Source organism: Neopelma chrysocephalum, unplaced genomic scaffold, assembly GCF_003984885.1.
Source record: "Neopelma chrysocephalum unplaced genomic scaffold, ASM398488v2 Primary Assembly neopelma1_74, whole genome shotgun sequence".
Taxonomy (NCBI): domain Eukaryota; kingdom Metazoa; phylum Chordata; class Aves; order Passeriformes; family Pipridae; genus Neopelma; species Neopelma chrysocephalum.
In genome coordinates this window covers 8,967,610-8,980,586 of record NW_020897735.1, presented here as the reverse complement: position 1 = coordinate 8,980,586, position 12,977 = coordinate 8,967,610, and the positions used below count along the sequence as shown (strand labels likewise).

The 12,977-nt window shown below is 44.0% G+C and overlaps 1 protein-coding gene and 1 long non-coding RNA gene across 16 annotated transcripts in view; one reads left to right on the top strand and one right to left on the bottom strand.

Annotated features, from left to right (window-relative positions):
* The window catches only part of LOC113969826, a 60,922-nt gene that overhangs the window by 23,514 nt on the left and 24,431 nt on the right, over positions 1-12,977 (bottom strand). The window contains exons 4-5 of the long non-coding RNA XR_003534940.1: positions 6,888-7,039; positions 3,953-4,065 (exon numbers count right to left, since the gene is read on the bottom strand). This is a non-coding gene — a long non-coding RNA (uncharacterized LOC113969826). The remainder of the gene's footprint in view (positions 1-3,952; positions 4,066-6,887; positions 7,040-12,977) is intronic.
* Positions 1-12,977, top strand: part of STRBP (spermatid perinuclear RNA binding protein) — a 36,830-nt gene that overhangs the window by 4,875 nt on the left and 18,978 nt on the right. For 12 of the 15 annotated variants that reach the window (XR_003534939.1, XR_003534938.1, XM_027688030.1 and 9 more), the window contains exons 4-12: positions 366-510; positions 5,843-5,937; positions 6,363-6,458; positions 7,159-7,270; positions 7,836-7,933; positions 8,375-8,486; positions 9,179-9,271; positions 10,142-10,341; positions 12,289-12,447. Coding sequence is in view for 13 of the 15 variants with exons in the window: in XM_027688030.1 (XP_027543831.1) it covers positions 366-510; positions 5,843-5,937; positions 6,363-6,458; positions 7,159-7,270; positions 7,836-7,933; positions 8,375-8,486; positions 9,179-9,271; positions 10,142-10,341; positions 12,289-12,447 (1,110 nt within the window). In the remaining 2 variants the exon portion in view is untranslated. The remainder of the gene's footprint in view (positions 1-365; positions 511-5,842; positions 5,938-6,362; positions 6,459-7,158; positions 7,271-7,835; positions 7,934-8,374; positions 8,487-9,178; positions 9,272-10,141; positions 10,342-12,288; positions 12,448-12,977) is intronic. The other 3 variants (XM_027688028.1, XM_027688032.1, XM_027688034.1) reach the window with 2 other exon arrangements.

The following is a 12,977-nucleotide window of genomic DNA, read 5'->3' as shown; positions in this document are numbered from 1 at the left end:
ACAGACATTAGATACATGCTCTACCCGTATGGTCTGTGAGCCAGACTCGCACGCAGAAGGGATGGCTGCAGGACTCTGAGCCATCTGGGGCTCTTGCTGTGCTTCTGGAGGTTGAGAGAGTCCCAAAGGACTGCTCAGAGACCTGCAGAGAACTCGGATACAATGCATGTTAATGGAGCAAATGGTAAGGCAGTTGTAGTATGGGCTAGAAAAGAAATGTTTGAAATGGTTTTTAATGAGGAAGGCAAGGCCTTATTTGTTATTGCAGTGTCTTGTGGGCTTCTCACTAGCTGAGGCACGTGAACAGATTCTGCAGTCTTCCAGCTGATTGGGAGATTCTTGAAATCTTTGTTGGTGACTTTCAGAAACTTACAGAAGAGAAGTATCTGGTGGAGGAGCATGTAAATGAGGCAGCTATTGTTATCCGTAACACAAAGGAGCCCAAGCTCACTTTGAAGGTGATACTCACGTCCCCTCTCATCCGAGATGAAGCAGAGAAGAAGGAAGGAGGTACACAGAGCGTTTTAACTTGGGTTTCAGACTGTTCTAGCTAAATGCCCTGACTGTGCAGCACAGGGTTAAATTGGGAAGCAGGCTTTTAGCTGTGCATCACGTGCTGACTAGACTGGCTATCGCCACCATAGATTACGTTACCTGTGCCTTCAAAAGACACCAGTCACTTAATCTTCATGTAAATATATGCCTAATTTTCATTGGCCAGCAATATTCCTACAGTGTTAACTTTGACATACAATTAGATCTTAGTTCTCCTTTCTTTACGCTTGCTATTTAATTCTTGAGCACCTGGCGCTGCACAGTCTTGTTTGCAAACTAAGTCAGTCAAGTGGGATTGGTTCGTAGTTTCTTGAAAAACTCATAAAAATGTTTCTCTTTTTATGTAAAAACCCTCTCCTGCAAAGCTCGCCAGTGTGTCGTCCTGGCCCTCAGTTTTTATTGGTTGATGATGTGTATGTTTCTGGCTTTAGGAATTTCCTAACTGGGATACAATTGAAGTTACGGTGCTGTGATACAGCACTTTTGCTTCTGAATTGAACATTGTACCTCATGTCCTTAGAGCAAAATAGATCTAGAAAACTGTCACTTAGTCCTTTCCATTCCTTCATCCCCTACGGCGTGATGTCCGACACAGCTCCGTGCCCGTGTTGGACAGGAATTCCGTGACAGGAATGTTGACTGGCAGGACCAGGGAGGTTGGAAACAAACCCAGAGCAGTAGAGAAGAGCAAACGTAGCCATACTCTGTTGTATTTTTTAAATCTTGTCAGTAATTTCTGCTTCCGCTTCCCAAACCTATCCCTAGAAACTTTGCCACTGGATGATGTCAGACCTTTGACCAACTGGCCACTCTCTGTCATGACAACTGAGGCAGCTGGGCCCGTGTGGGCTTAGGGAACTCCCTGTCGCTCTCTTCCCATTTCTAGACTTGCCACGAGTCCTTTGCTTCCTCCCTCTCCCACCTGAACTACCGACGGGCCGGGAAATGTTGGTCAGTTGCTCCTCACTCTGCTGGAGGCGATGGCAGGAAGGATCCCCTTCCAAAGACATGGAACACTTTGGCAGCAGCTGAATGCAGAAAATCTTACAGAACAGATGAATGGCAAAGATCCCCTAATTGCACTGGCTGTTTATTCTCAAATTAGTAACCACGCTCTTTACAAGACCATTAAAAATAAACTGCATATTGCTTTAGTTGTTCAACTTCCCACAAGATGCTGAGATCAGCCCTGGAGCTGCTGCAGCTGATCCATGTTGATGGGAGAGCACAAAGTGCAGAACGAATTCTGATGGGGAAGGTTTTGTGAGGTTCCCACAAGGGGATACAATTTTGCTCAAAGGCTCCTGCCCAAGTATTTTCTTGCAAAAAGTGATGCTGTTGTGGCAGTGAAGTCCAGGGTCTTCTGAACTCAGATTGAGGGAGGATTGGAATTTTTATGCTTTCTCATACTTAATACGTAGGTGTTCTATTTTATTTTCAGTATATTAAAATATTTTTTAAAGTTCTCTACTATTTTTTTGTTAAACTTAAATTGGTTTTACCACTTCTCTTGGAGTGGTTCTGTGTGTCATTCTGTACAGCTGACGAGAGAGGGAACAGGGTCATGGATCTTGTTTTAAAGCCCAGGTTCCTTGACACTGATTCATCACAAGGGAACACTTATCATATTCCTTTTCAAGGCGTGTGAAGCACTGTGCAGATGTCACTAAGTAAACCGAAAGGGGGGGATACTTTTTTTCATAATGCTTCCAACCACATTTAGGTGACTTGCACTTAGATTCAGACCAAAAAAGTTTCATGGCTAATATCAAGGGAGAATAACTGGAGGAACTGGTGAAAACACCTTGATCTCCAAAGCAGTGCCATATTTTTCCAGTACCCCTGAACAACGGCAGCCAAATGTAAATACACTTTCTATGCAGTTTTACAAACTTGTTAGTTTACTCCCTGCATTCTTTGAAATGAAGGAGCTCGAAATGCAGCTCAGCTTGCCTTTCATCTTCCCTGTAAGACGGAGCCGGGCTCCGGGCGCGGAGCCTGCGGGGCACTGACCAAGGTTTCGGTCGGTGGGATTAGCACTAATCTGTCCTCTAACCAATGGCAAGGTCAGGCCAACGGCCCTCGGTCCCAGTGCTCCCATCTGTTCTGTAGGAATGCTGTGTGTGCCTTCATGCCCTGATGTCAGAATGTATCGAAAAACATTCCTGGATTTCTCTTCAGTCCCCACCTCTTTGGAGAAGTGTTCATGTTTAAGATGTGGTGTTTGTCCTATTTGTTTTTGCTGCTTGTTAGCAAAAATAAATAGTGGCCCAGTGTGTGTGTGCATTTCGGTGTTTCTCACAAACAGCTACCCATAAAGCTCTGCTTTCTCATGTTGACTTGAGAAGCCAAGCACCTAAAATTCCTGCATTTTGCATCAGTTTAAATTTTAAACCCCTTAAGGAACTGAGTTTTTAGTCACAGCATCAAATATAAATTGGGCTTTCCAAACCAGAACCTTGTAGCTTGCAAATCAGTTGTTGTTACTGAGGGTACAGTACCAACAAAATGATGTAATCCCAAAGTGGGGCTGAGATCCCATTGCTCCTGGAGCAGGACTGCCTGGCCCGTCTGCCTCTGCCGCCCTTGGCCAGGCACACGTGGCCAGTGGGGCTCCCACGGGGCCAATGCCTCTGGAGGGGCAACGAGCCCCAGATTTTGACCTTCCCTCTCCAGAGAAGACGAGGCCCCTTGTACGGCTGCAAATGACTGGAGTTGGCAGCTCCTGTGTGAAGAGAATGTGTCCAGCAGTGGGGAGAGAATTCCCGAGGGATTGGTTCTGTGCTGAACAGTGGGAGCTAAAGTCAGGGCTTTATAACTTACTCTTTATTAAACTCCTTGGATCATTGCCCTTGTTAAAACTACAAGAGAAAAAGGAAAGCTTTGCAATCCCATTTGAAATTTCGATTGGGTCTCACTTTCCTGACTGGCAGAGCATGAAGAAACATGCCATTCTCCCGAGGGGTCCGAAGGGAGCCCGCTGCAAGCCGCTCGCCCTCTTCACTGCCTGTTCTCTTCATCTTTCTGTTTAATAGAATCTTGCACCCAAAAGTTGGCTGACTGCAACATCAGGACACTGGGACTGAACTGGCAATTGGCAAAATCCTCCAAGATATTTGTAAATTAGACTTTGGGAAACATCCTGTAGAAAGAAGTATGATTCTAACTTGTTGAAGCAAATCTTAGGAGGTTTTTGGTTCACCTGAATGACAGATGACACTTACTCTGTTTGTTTTTAAGTTAAAGGAAAAATTAAATTACTTTGTCAATGGCTGCAACATGCTTTAGCAACACTTTAGAGTCCCAGTTCATTGCAAAAAATTAATCATTTTGCAGTCAGTCACCTTTGCCATTTCTAACGTTTTAAAATAAGATTCTGATCATTCATTGACAGTACTTGTTTGATACAATACTTGAGCTTTAAGCAGATGTTTATATTGTCCCAGTGAAGTTTCCTCACAGAAATACACGGATGGATGTTCAGTAATCATGTGCCACAAAACGTCACTCCTGGAAAGAACGAAACTGCAAAGGAAATTTAAAAACAAATCTTGCGTTCCAAAGTGACCTTTTGTGCTCAAAGAAATCCAGTGCTTTGAGGCTTTGCAGCCTTCATTTGGAAAAGAGACAAGAGGAGTGATTAATCCCAATCCTGGAATGCTGTTGATGAGGGCAATAACAAACAATGCAAATATCTGCTGCGAAGTTCACAGGGGTTAGAAAATAAGCTTATAGCACTTGAGCCAGCAGCTGTGAACTGCAGCCATCACCTGTCAGACAAGATACTGGTTCTGTTCAGTTTTACACTCGGGGGGGGTTTTTGGCTCTGGGCTCTTTTTTCCATCATAACATAAAGTGCTTTTATCAGAGCAACCTTCCCAGGGAAGGGCATAGGAGGGGAGGCAGCTTTAACATTAAAGGTGCAATTGCTCGTGCAGCCAATACTGTTCAAAGTAACCCCTGAAAATGTACTTGGAGATGTCATTAATAAGATGTCACTAATAATTTCAACTACAAACTGATGGTACTTTTTTCTCCTACCTTGTCCTGGTATTTTAAATGTCTTGCTGGACTTGGCTTATCTAGCAGAGTCTTCCATTTGAAATGGATTTTGTATTTCATTCAGTTCTGCAAGGTGTCTTAAAGACCATTATGAGTAATGAAAAGAGTATATTTATTTTTAAGTCAACAGTAATGGTGTAATCATAGAAAAATAACATATTGAAGGTTTTAGTTGAGTCATGGGTTCATTTAGTTCTTCCAGCGTGTTCTTCTCATGTCAGCTAAAACTAGTACCTTTGTAATCTGATTTCAGAGATGTGCAAAATCTGTCAATTGTACAGTTTCCAGAGAATCTGAATGCTATGAACTCCTTAGGATTACAATAAATAAATAGGGAAGAAGGGACTGACGCATAATGTCCCTTAACACAGACTCAGATGTGACTGCTAAAGGCAGTTTGTTGCAAGCTGGATGAAAAAAAGAAAAAGAGGGAAAAAAAAGTGTAAACCTGCACAGAAAATACCAGTGTCTTGTCTCTCAAATGCATCTTTGAACCTCCTCTGTTGATTTCAGTTGCTGTTGGGCAGATTTTTACAAGAGGGCACTTCCTGTCGAATCCATTCATGATGTGGAAGTTACCAAACTCTCTCACTCTTTCATATGCTCTGGTTATATGAAAGACTAATCAAACTACAATATTGTACTAGCATTTCCCATGTATTTCTTTTGCTGAATTATACTGGCTAGTACTGTCCATGCAATACTATTTCAAATATATTCAGTGTTTTTCTCTGGAATTCTCAACAATTGCATGGATGTAACTTCACTTGCTATTACAATTTTTTTATACCCCCCTGAGAATATCTTCCTCTTGTCCAAAGAAGCTTTGAAATTCTGTGCCACCTTTGTGGAATAAAAGTCACAAAGAAGGAAAAGAAGAAGAAAAAAAGCCCAATACATCCTAACAGGAAAAAAAAAAAAGGAAAAGTGCTATATAGCTATTTTCTGCCCTGAAATGTGTTCTACATTTTTAATAAGATCCCAGATTGTCTGTAGCAGTGGCCACCTTTATTATTACTATTATTTTACAAGGAGTGAATGCCTTTGCTTCTGTTGCACACGTGCACATTTACTACCTTTAATGGCTTGTTTAAATTAAATAACACAGTGCACTTAAAATTCTGGGAGTCTTATTATCTCATTGAGATGCTGCCGCTCTTTTTGTATTGTGACAGAAACCCCTTGGTCAAATTGTATCTGTCTCTTTTTATCCCATTTTTACCAGTAGATAATGTTGCGATGAAAGATCCTCCGGACTTATTGGACAGGCAGAAATGCCTGGAGGCCTTGGCGTCTCTGCGGCACGCCAAATGGTTTCAGGTTGGCTATTTGTTCTTACCTTGTTGTTATTGTAGCCTTAACGAGGTTTTAATTTGAGACACTTTTAATTTTAATGCCTCTTTAATTTCTGACTAGTCCCTCCTAGAGCAAAGGTCTAGAATTCCGACCCCCAGTGCTGTACTGTGCGAGGGCAAACGTGGCAGGGAGACAGCCAGCTGGTCCAGAGTTGTCATGAGGCTACAAAAGCAATCTTGACATTTCGCTTCCTTTTTTTTATATGTCTCTCTAAATTCAAGTCTTGTACTTTTATAGAAGTGTTTTTATTTTGCATGAAGCCGATTAAGTATTAAGTAATAATAATTAAAAAAAAAAAATCTATCCCAGGACTCTGTGCATTTAAAAAGAAAAGCAAAATTGAAGGCCAGGCTTTTGCAGGTGTATTGGAATCATTTTGTTTGTTTTAGGCCAGGGCAAATGGACTAAAGTCATGTGTAATTGTCCTTCGTATTCTGCGGGATTTGTGCAACAGAGTCCCCACATGGGCACCACTGAAAGGCTGGGTAAGTACAGAAAGAGCTGAAGGCCACGAGGTCAGGTCTCATCTCCTGAGACTGGTAGCAATGTCTGGACTGGAGAGAGCAGTGTCCTGTATGAGACTCCTCCTTAAAGCCCTTACCCTTTTCTCCCTGTGTAGGGAAGAGAAGGAGAGTATTCCTTCAGTCTGTCACGTGTACTGATGCCATGAAGGACACACACTGCTGTGGGCCTCATGCAGCCCTGAGCATTTGCAAGAGAATCCCACTCATTGCCTTCAGTCCCTCTTGCTTAGCTTTCCAAAAGAACCCTACTCCCATGACAGTGCCCCTCCTGCCAGCAGCTCTTACTCTTCCAGAGGGGCAGGTTTGCTCTCATGCCCAGAGAGGAACACTGTAGGTCAGTGGTGCTGGTGTTTCTCTCTGAAAACCCTCTGAGAGGCGCAGAACACTCACCTGACCTGGCTTGAGAGGCTCCTCCTTCTCAACTTCCTGGGCAGGCAGCGGAGAGCAGTTGGTGTCCTCTGAAGGCAGCTCAGAGCAGGGGACAAAGACGTGTGCCATGAACGAGGACGTGGCCTCCTCTGGGATGGGCCTGTCCGTTAGACCTGTAGTGGATTAAAAATGAGTAACCTGATGTGAATGTTCTTCCCCTCTGCCCCTCCATATTTAACTGCAGTCACAGTTACCCTTGTGTCCATACTAATCGTAATTTAATGTCTTCTAGCCACTCGAGCTTATATGTGAAAAATCTATAGGTACTTGTAATAGACCTCTGGGCGCTGGGGAAGCGTTGCGACGAGTCATGGAGTGTTTGGCATCTGGAATTCTGCTTCCCGGTAAGGGGCCAAATGAACTCCAGGAACACGAGGGGTTGATCAGCCAGCTTTAAATTTAGCTCTTGCTGGAGGATTAGATGAGAAATGCCTGCCTTGGACTCTGAATCTGCTGTGGAGTGAAACTAATGGTTTCTTGTGTAAAATTAAAATAAAAAAAAAGGAGGTTGCATGGTGGTCACTGTGTGAATGAGTACTGCCACTGCAGGAGAGGTTAATGGGAGATGAAAGGAATGTGTATAAATTAACCCCGATCTCATTAAGAGGTTACAAATAAATAGACTATGTAGCTGTCCAAATTATTTGGATTTTTTTATTTTTAAACCTACTGCTTTCAGTTCATGTTATCACACACGTGCAGCATTACCCTGCTAAGTTCTCTGGCCATTACTGCAAGGATTAAAACCTCGGGGTCAGCTTGCTCTGTATGAGGTCTGACTCCCTGCTGGAGAAGGTGTGCTCCCCACTCTGCAGCAGCCAGTCCCAGCCTGCAGCATTCCCTGTCAGCCCCTGTTTCCATATTGCTCCTCTTCCCTCCCAGTAATCCCTTTGCCTCTCTCCCCACCAGGAGGGCCGGGTCTGCACGACCCCTGCGAGCGCGAGCCCACGGACGCTTTGTCTGACATGACAGTGCAGCAAAAAGAAGCCATTACACACAGTGCCCAGGTAGGACACCCTGCAGATGGGCTGCAGCAGGGAGAGCAGCTCAGCAGCACCAGTTATCCTCTGCCATGGGAACTTATTCCATGGCAGTCCTGACAGTTCTTGTGGGTGCTACCCTGGCCAGGTTAACCCCAGTTCAGGAGTGCAGGAGTTCAGTGTGTGTGAATCCCCTCAGGCAGTGGGATGCCTGTGCCCTGCTCACATCCCACCTTGCTGCCTGTGGCACAGAGCCCTGGGTGGGCTCCCCTCAGGGAGGTGCTGCTCCCACACCCTGTGTTCCAGGAATTAACCAGTTGCATGTTTTTGGACAGTGCCATTCTCCCCAGCTGGAGAAGCTGCCTCCTCAGAGGAGGGGATTTGTGTCTACAGACTTATCTACAAACTTGGCCAGCTGACAATCAGTCCTGCTGGGATGTAACCCCTGTTTCTCCTGTCCCCCTGCAGCATGCCCTCAGACTATCAGCCTTTGGGCAGATCTATAAGGTGTTGGAAATGGATCCCCTCCCATCCAATAAGTCATTTCAGAAATATTCCTGGTCAGTAACTGACAAAGAAGGTAGGTATCATTTGTTCCAAAAATCACTGACTGGGTAGTAAACTAGGGGTTAATATAGAATGAGTGAAGTTCCTGAGTTGTGTGCTGTGAATGCGAAATAGAGGCTTTTCTTTATGTTATATGTGGGGTGATTTTTAAAAAAAAATATTTCATAGTTAGGAGAAAATCTGGAATTTCTCTTCTCTAGAAATACCAAGAGAGGAGTAGGGGTACATCTACAATATAGCTGCTGAATTTCTTTAAGCAGAAAGAAGAGCAGAAGTAGCATTTGTTTCTTATGCTGGAAAGACTATAAACTGTCAAAAAGCATATAATGAGTGTCCATAATAAGAATTACCCAAGCATTCTTCCTAGAAAACAATATACATCTAATAAAAATAAATTTCCACTTGTATTTTTTGTAAAAACAATACTGGTGGAGTTTTTGCCTTAAGACTAACTGTGGAAAACAGCCCTGCAGGTTTGCAGGGCTTGTCTCCCACCTGATATTGGCCACAGACGTCCTGCATGGCCTGGTGCACTGAGCAGTAAACCAATATTGGCTTCTGTGCAGCAATAAGAGAGCTGTGACTGATGGATGAGTTCTTGTCACTATAAACAAGCAAGGAACCGTGTGGGACTAATCAGACTCCTGCTGTGGAATGTTGTTTTTCTAATGGCATATCCATATTACAAGGAACTTTATACCCCAGGTACAGGCTCGTCTGCTCTGAAGAGACCCTTTGAAGACAGTGTCGGGGATGACAAGGATCCAAATAAAAAGATGAAGCGTAATCTGAGGAAAAGTAAGTGCAGCACTTCTCCATTCTGTTTTCAAAGATCTATTGTACAGGGGGAGCTGCTTTAAAAGCTTCTCCGTGTTGGTGTGGTAGAGCATGTGAAAAAGTCTTTGGAACAAAAAGATGTTGTCTCTATCACCCCGCATTTGGAATGTCAAACACATCTCTTACTGTGCATCTGAATTTCCCCTGACATGTTTTACTAACTGAATGATTTGCATTTTTAACTGGGATTACCCATCAAGTTACACTAGAATTGAAGTTGTCCAAGCAGCTGAGGGATTTTATTGATAATGTCCCTGTACTGTGGGTTTTTCAAAGTTCTGCACTGACTTTGCTGAGTGAAGATTGGACTCTGCATTATTACCCTTCTTGGTCTCCCAAGACCTCCCACAAAAAAAAAAAAAAAATGTTTGATCTATAAAACGTTAATGTTGCATATGGGCACAGACTGGAAGTCTGTTGGCATTGCTGGGATCCAGTCCTTCTGGGGCCTGTTTGCATCGTGCTACCTGGGTGCCAGCTCTGGACCTTGTTCCCCACTACCTATAAAACTTGTTACTCCTTTTATAGCAGCCAGGAAGAGTACAGCTAGCTGCAAAAGAGTTGTGTTAATATAAAAACCGGGTAATTATAGTTGCTACCCCAAATTAGACTTATTAAATAATATAGTTTATATTAAATGATATAATGAATCTTATTAAAGCCTTAACAGCGTTATGGCTCTCCTCACCCTCTGAGAGGCCAAGGGGTGGTTTTGCTCCTTGATACAAACAGAAGGCACTGAAATGCAAACTGTTTCATTTTTCTGTTCATCTTGTTTTGTTCATTTTCCTTCCCCCTCCTTCCCCCACCCTTTCTACTATCTTGTACTAGTACTAGATAGTAAAGCAATAGATCTCATGAATGCTCTGATGAGGCTGAACCAAATCAGGCCAGGGCTTCAGTATAAGCTGCTGTCACAGTCTGGTCCAGTCCATGCCCCAGTCTTCACAATGTCTGTAGATGTTGATGGTACGACTTATGAAGCATCAGGACCTTCTAAGAAAACAGCCAAGCTCCATGTGGCAGTGAAGGTAAGGCAGCCTCAAGTAATCTGCTAACCCCAGATCTTGGGACAGAGTATGAAATGTGGCTAGAACTAGTAATATGAAACCTCAAAATTAAAAAACATTGGATGAAGCTGAGCTGCTTCCTGTGTGCTTTAAACACGGCTGGGCATGGTTCAAAGAGCATCACTGGTTTTGTGCTGTCGGGGGGCAGAACTTCCCAGGGCTCTGCAGGTCAGCTCATGTTGCAATGGACTGAATGTGGTGGTCAAGTCCTGGACGGGGGGGATTCAGTTGAGTTCTGTTCTATTCCTTCTTATGTTGGTTTGGAAGCAGCATGTTGGTGGCTCCCTCTTTCTCCCCTTCCTTCTGTCCATTCCTGGCTTGTGAGCACCTGGAAAGATGGAGTTGTTTCCTGGCCTCAGTGTCTGAAAGAGTACCTTTGTGTACTGGGAGGAGCAGTGGATGTAAATGATGGGTCTCCAGTCAAATTTCCACTAGGACTGTGGTCTCATTCTGGGCCGAGTCAACCTGCTGTTCTTCTTGGGGGTGCTCTACATGACAGCAGTGGCAGACTGGAACACCCAGTGTGAGCATCCCCCACACATGGTGCTTGGGGACGTGGTTCAGTGGGGTAACCAATGGTTGGATTCGATGATCTTACAGGTCTTTTCCAACCTAAACAGTTGAAAGAACCTCTGTTAACAGAACTGCACCTCTGACAGGAACAGGCCCATCTGTCGTTCTGTGCTTTGTTTTGTTTTGAACAAGAATTTCCTTTTCAGAAGCTTCATCTGGCAACTTTCTGCTTTCCTTTGACTTCAGTTTTCAAAATCCCATTGTCCTATGTGCTTTCAAGTTCAAAGTGTCCAGAAGTATCTGAGGGCATGTGTTGTTCCTCCAGGAAAAGTAGCTCTCTGCATGTGTGTCCTTCCAGACCTTCTGCCTTATTCTTTTTATTTTGCCTCCCTCCCTGCAATTGTTAAAAAAAAGGCCCAAAAACCCCACTTGCCCTGAAAAGCTGTGACTGCTCTGCCCTTGAACCTCTCTGCGTCAGCCAGATCTGTGCTGGTGCCGACCCAGCTCCGTTTTCTCTAAATTTACACATCAAAACATCCACGATTCAAGCCAAGAGGAAATGGGTGGTGTGGTAGAGACTTGCTGTTTTTCTTTCTTTCCTTTCCTAGCAGATCCAGGCCCTGCCTTCCCACTCTTATAAGAGGGAATAATGTGACCATTTCACTTTCTAATCTGACCTCTTTAAAATGCAGAAGCCCTGAAAATGCAGCCAGATGTTCCCCAATGGCATGGGAGCTGAGCCTGGGGTTACCTGTGCAGTTCTCAGCTGAGGGTTGGAACAAAGTGATTTTTGCAGACTTTGTTCTTGGGACTAAATTTTCAGCAGAGCTTCAGGTTCCTCTCAGATTCCTTTAGTCTGGTAGCTCTGCACGGCTGGGTCAGGAAGCTGGTTAAGGGAGAGGCTGGCCTTGCTAGTGGAGCATGTTTTTGAAGGAACTGAGCTCCAGAAGTACCATCTTGTACAAGGTTTTAATACTCACAAGACTGTTTGCCTTGTTTGCCCCACAGTCCATCTCCTGATCTGTCCATAGACACAGAGAGGGGAAAAATCATGTGTGACTGGGCTTTTAAACAGTGTCTTTAATCTCTTATTTTACAAGGAATTCTCGAGATGGTGAATGATGCTCATGAGTAATTGCTATCTTTGAGACTAAAATTCTTGTTTGTGTTGATTCCACTTTTGGAAACCTGGAATTATTTTCCCCATTGATTCTGTATTCCCCACTGACATCCATTGAAATGGTTATCTCCATTTCAAATAGGAGAAAACTAACATTCTAAGCAATCTGCTTGTATTAAGTGTATGGTGGATGTTTGTTGGTGTTGTGATCAGCTTTGTATTTGTTCCTGTCCCGCTGCCTCTGTCACAGTTCATTTCCCGGGGCTTTGTTGTAGGTTTTACAAGCCATGGGGTATCCCACTGGTTTTGATGCAGATGCGGAGTGTGTGAGTTCTGATGAAAAATCAGATACTGAAGGTAAAAATGAAACTACATCTTCAATCTCAAGCAATAATACTGGAAATTCCACAGCGGACACCTCTGCTACCCTAGAGGTGAGGATTGCCTGGAAGGTACAAGTGATAGAGATTTTTGCTTTTTACTGGGTTTTTTTCCTGTTCTTCTACTTGTCAAGATATTAAACTATGAATTTTTTCAGTTGGGAGACACTTAATTTCCAGACAGTGTGTTATCACGGATAACTCAAATCACATATATGTTTAGTCCACTGAGAAATTTCCAGGGAAAGGGGGTGTTTTAAACCCAATTGCCCTGTTTGTAACCGTGGCTGAGAGCATTCCATTGCAGGCTGATCCGCTGGTATGCTGAGATCTCAGCTTTACCATCCTTGCTCTCCAGGCAGTAACAGATATTTCTGCTGAAACACGACTCGGGGTATGAGACTCCTTCAGTCAGAGCTGGGCAGTGCCAGGCTGTAATTAGAGGGAGCAGAGACGTGTGCAGGGTTGGGAAGGCCGGTCTGTCCCCTCAGTGATAAAGCCTTCCCTTTCAAGGAACTCGACACCACGGCCCAACCTTCAGCTCTGCATTCTCTCAGGGTTGTAGTTCCAAGTTCAGGTTGTGC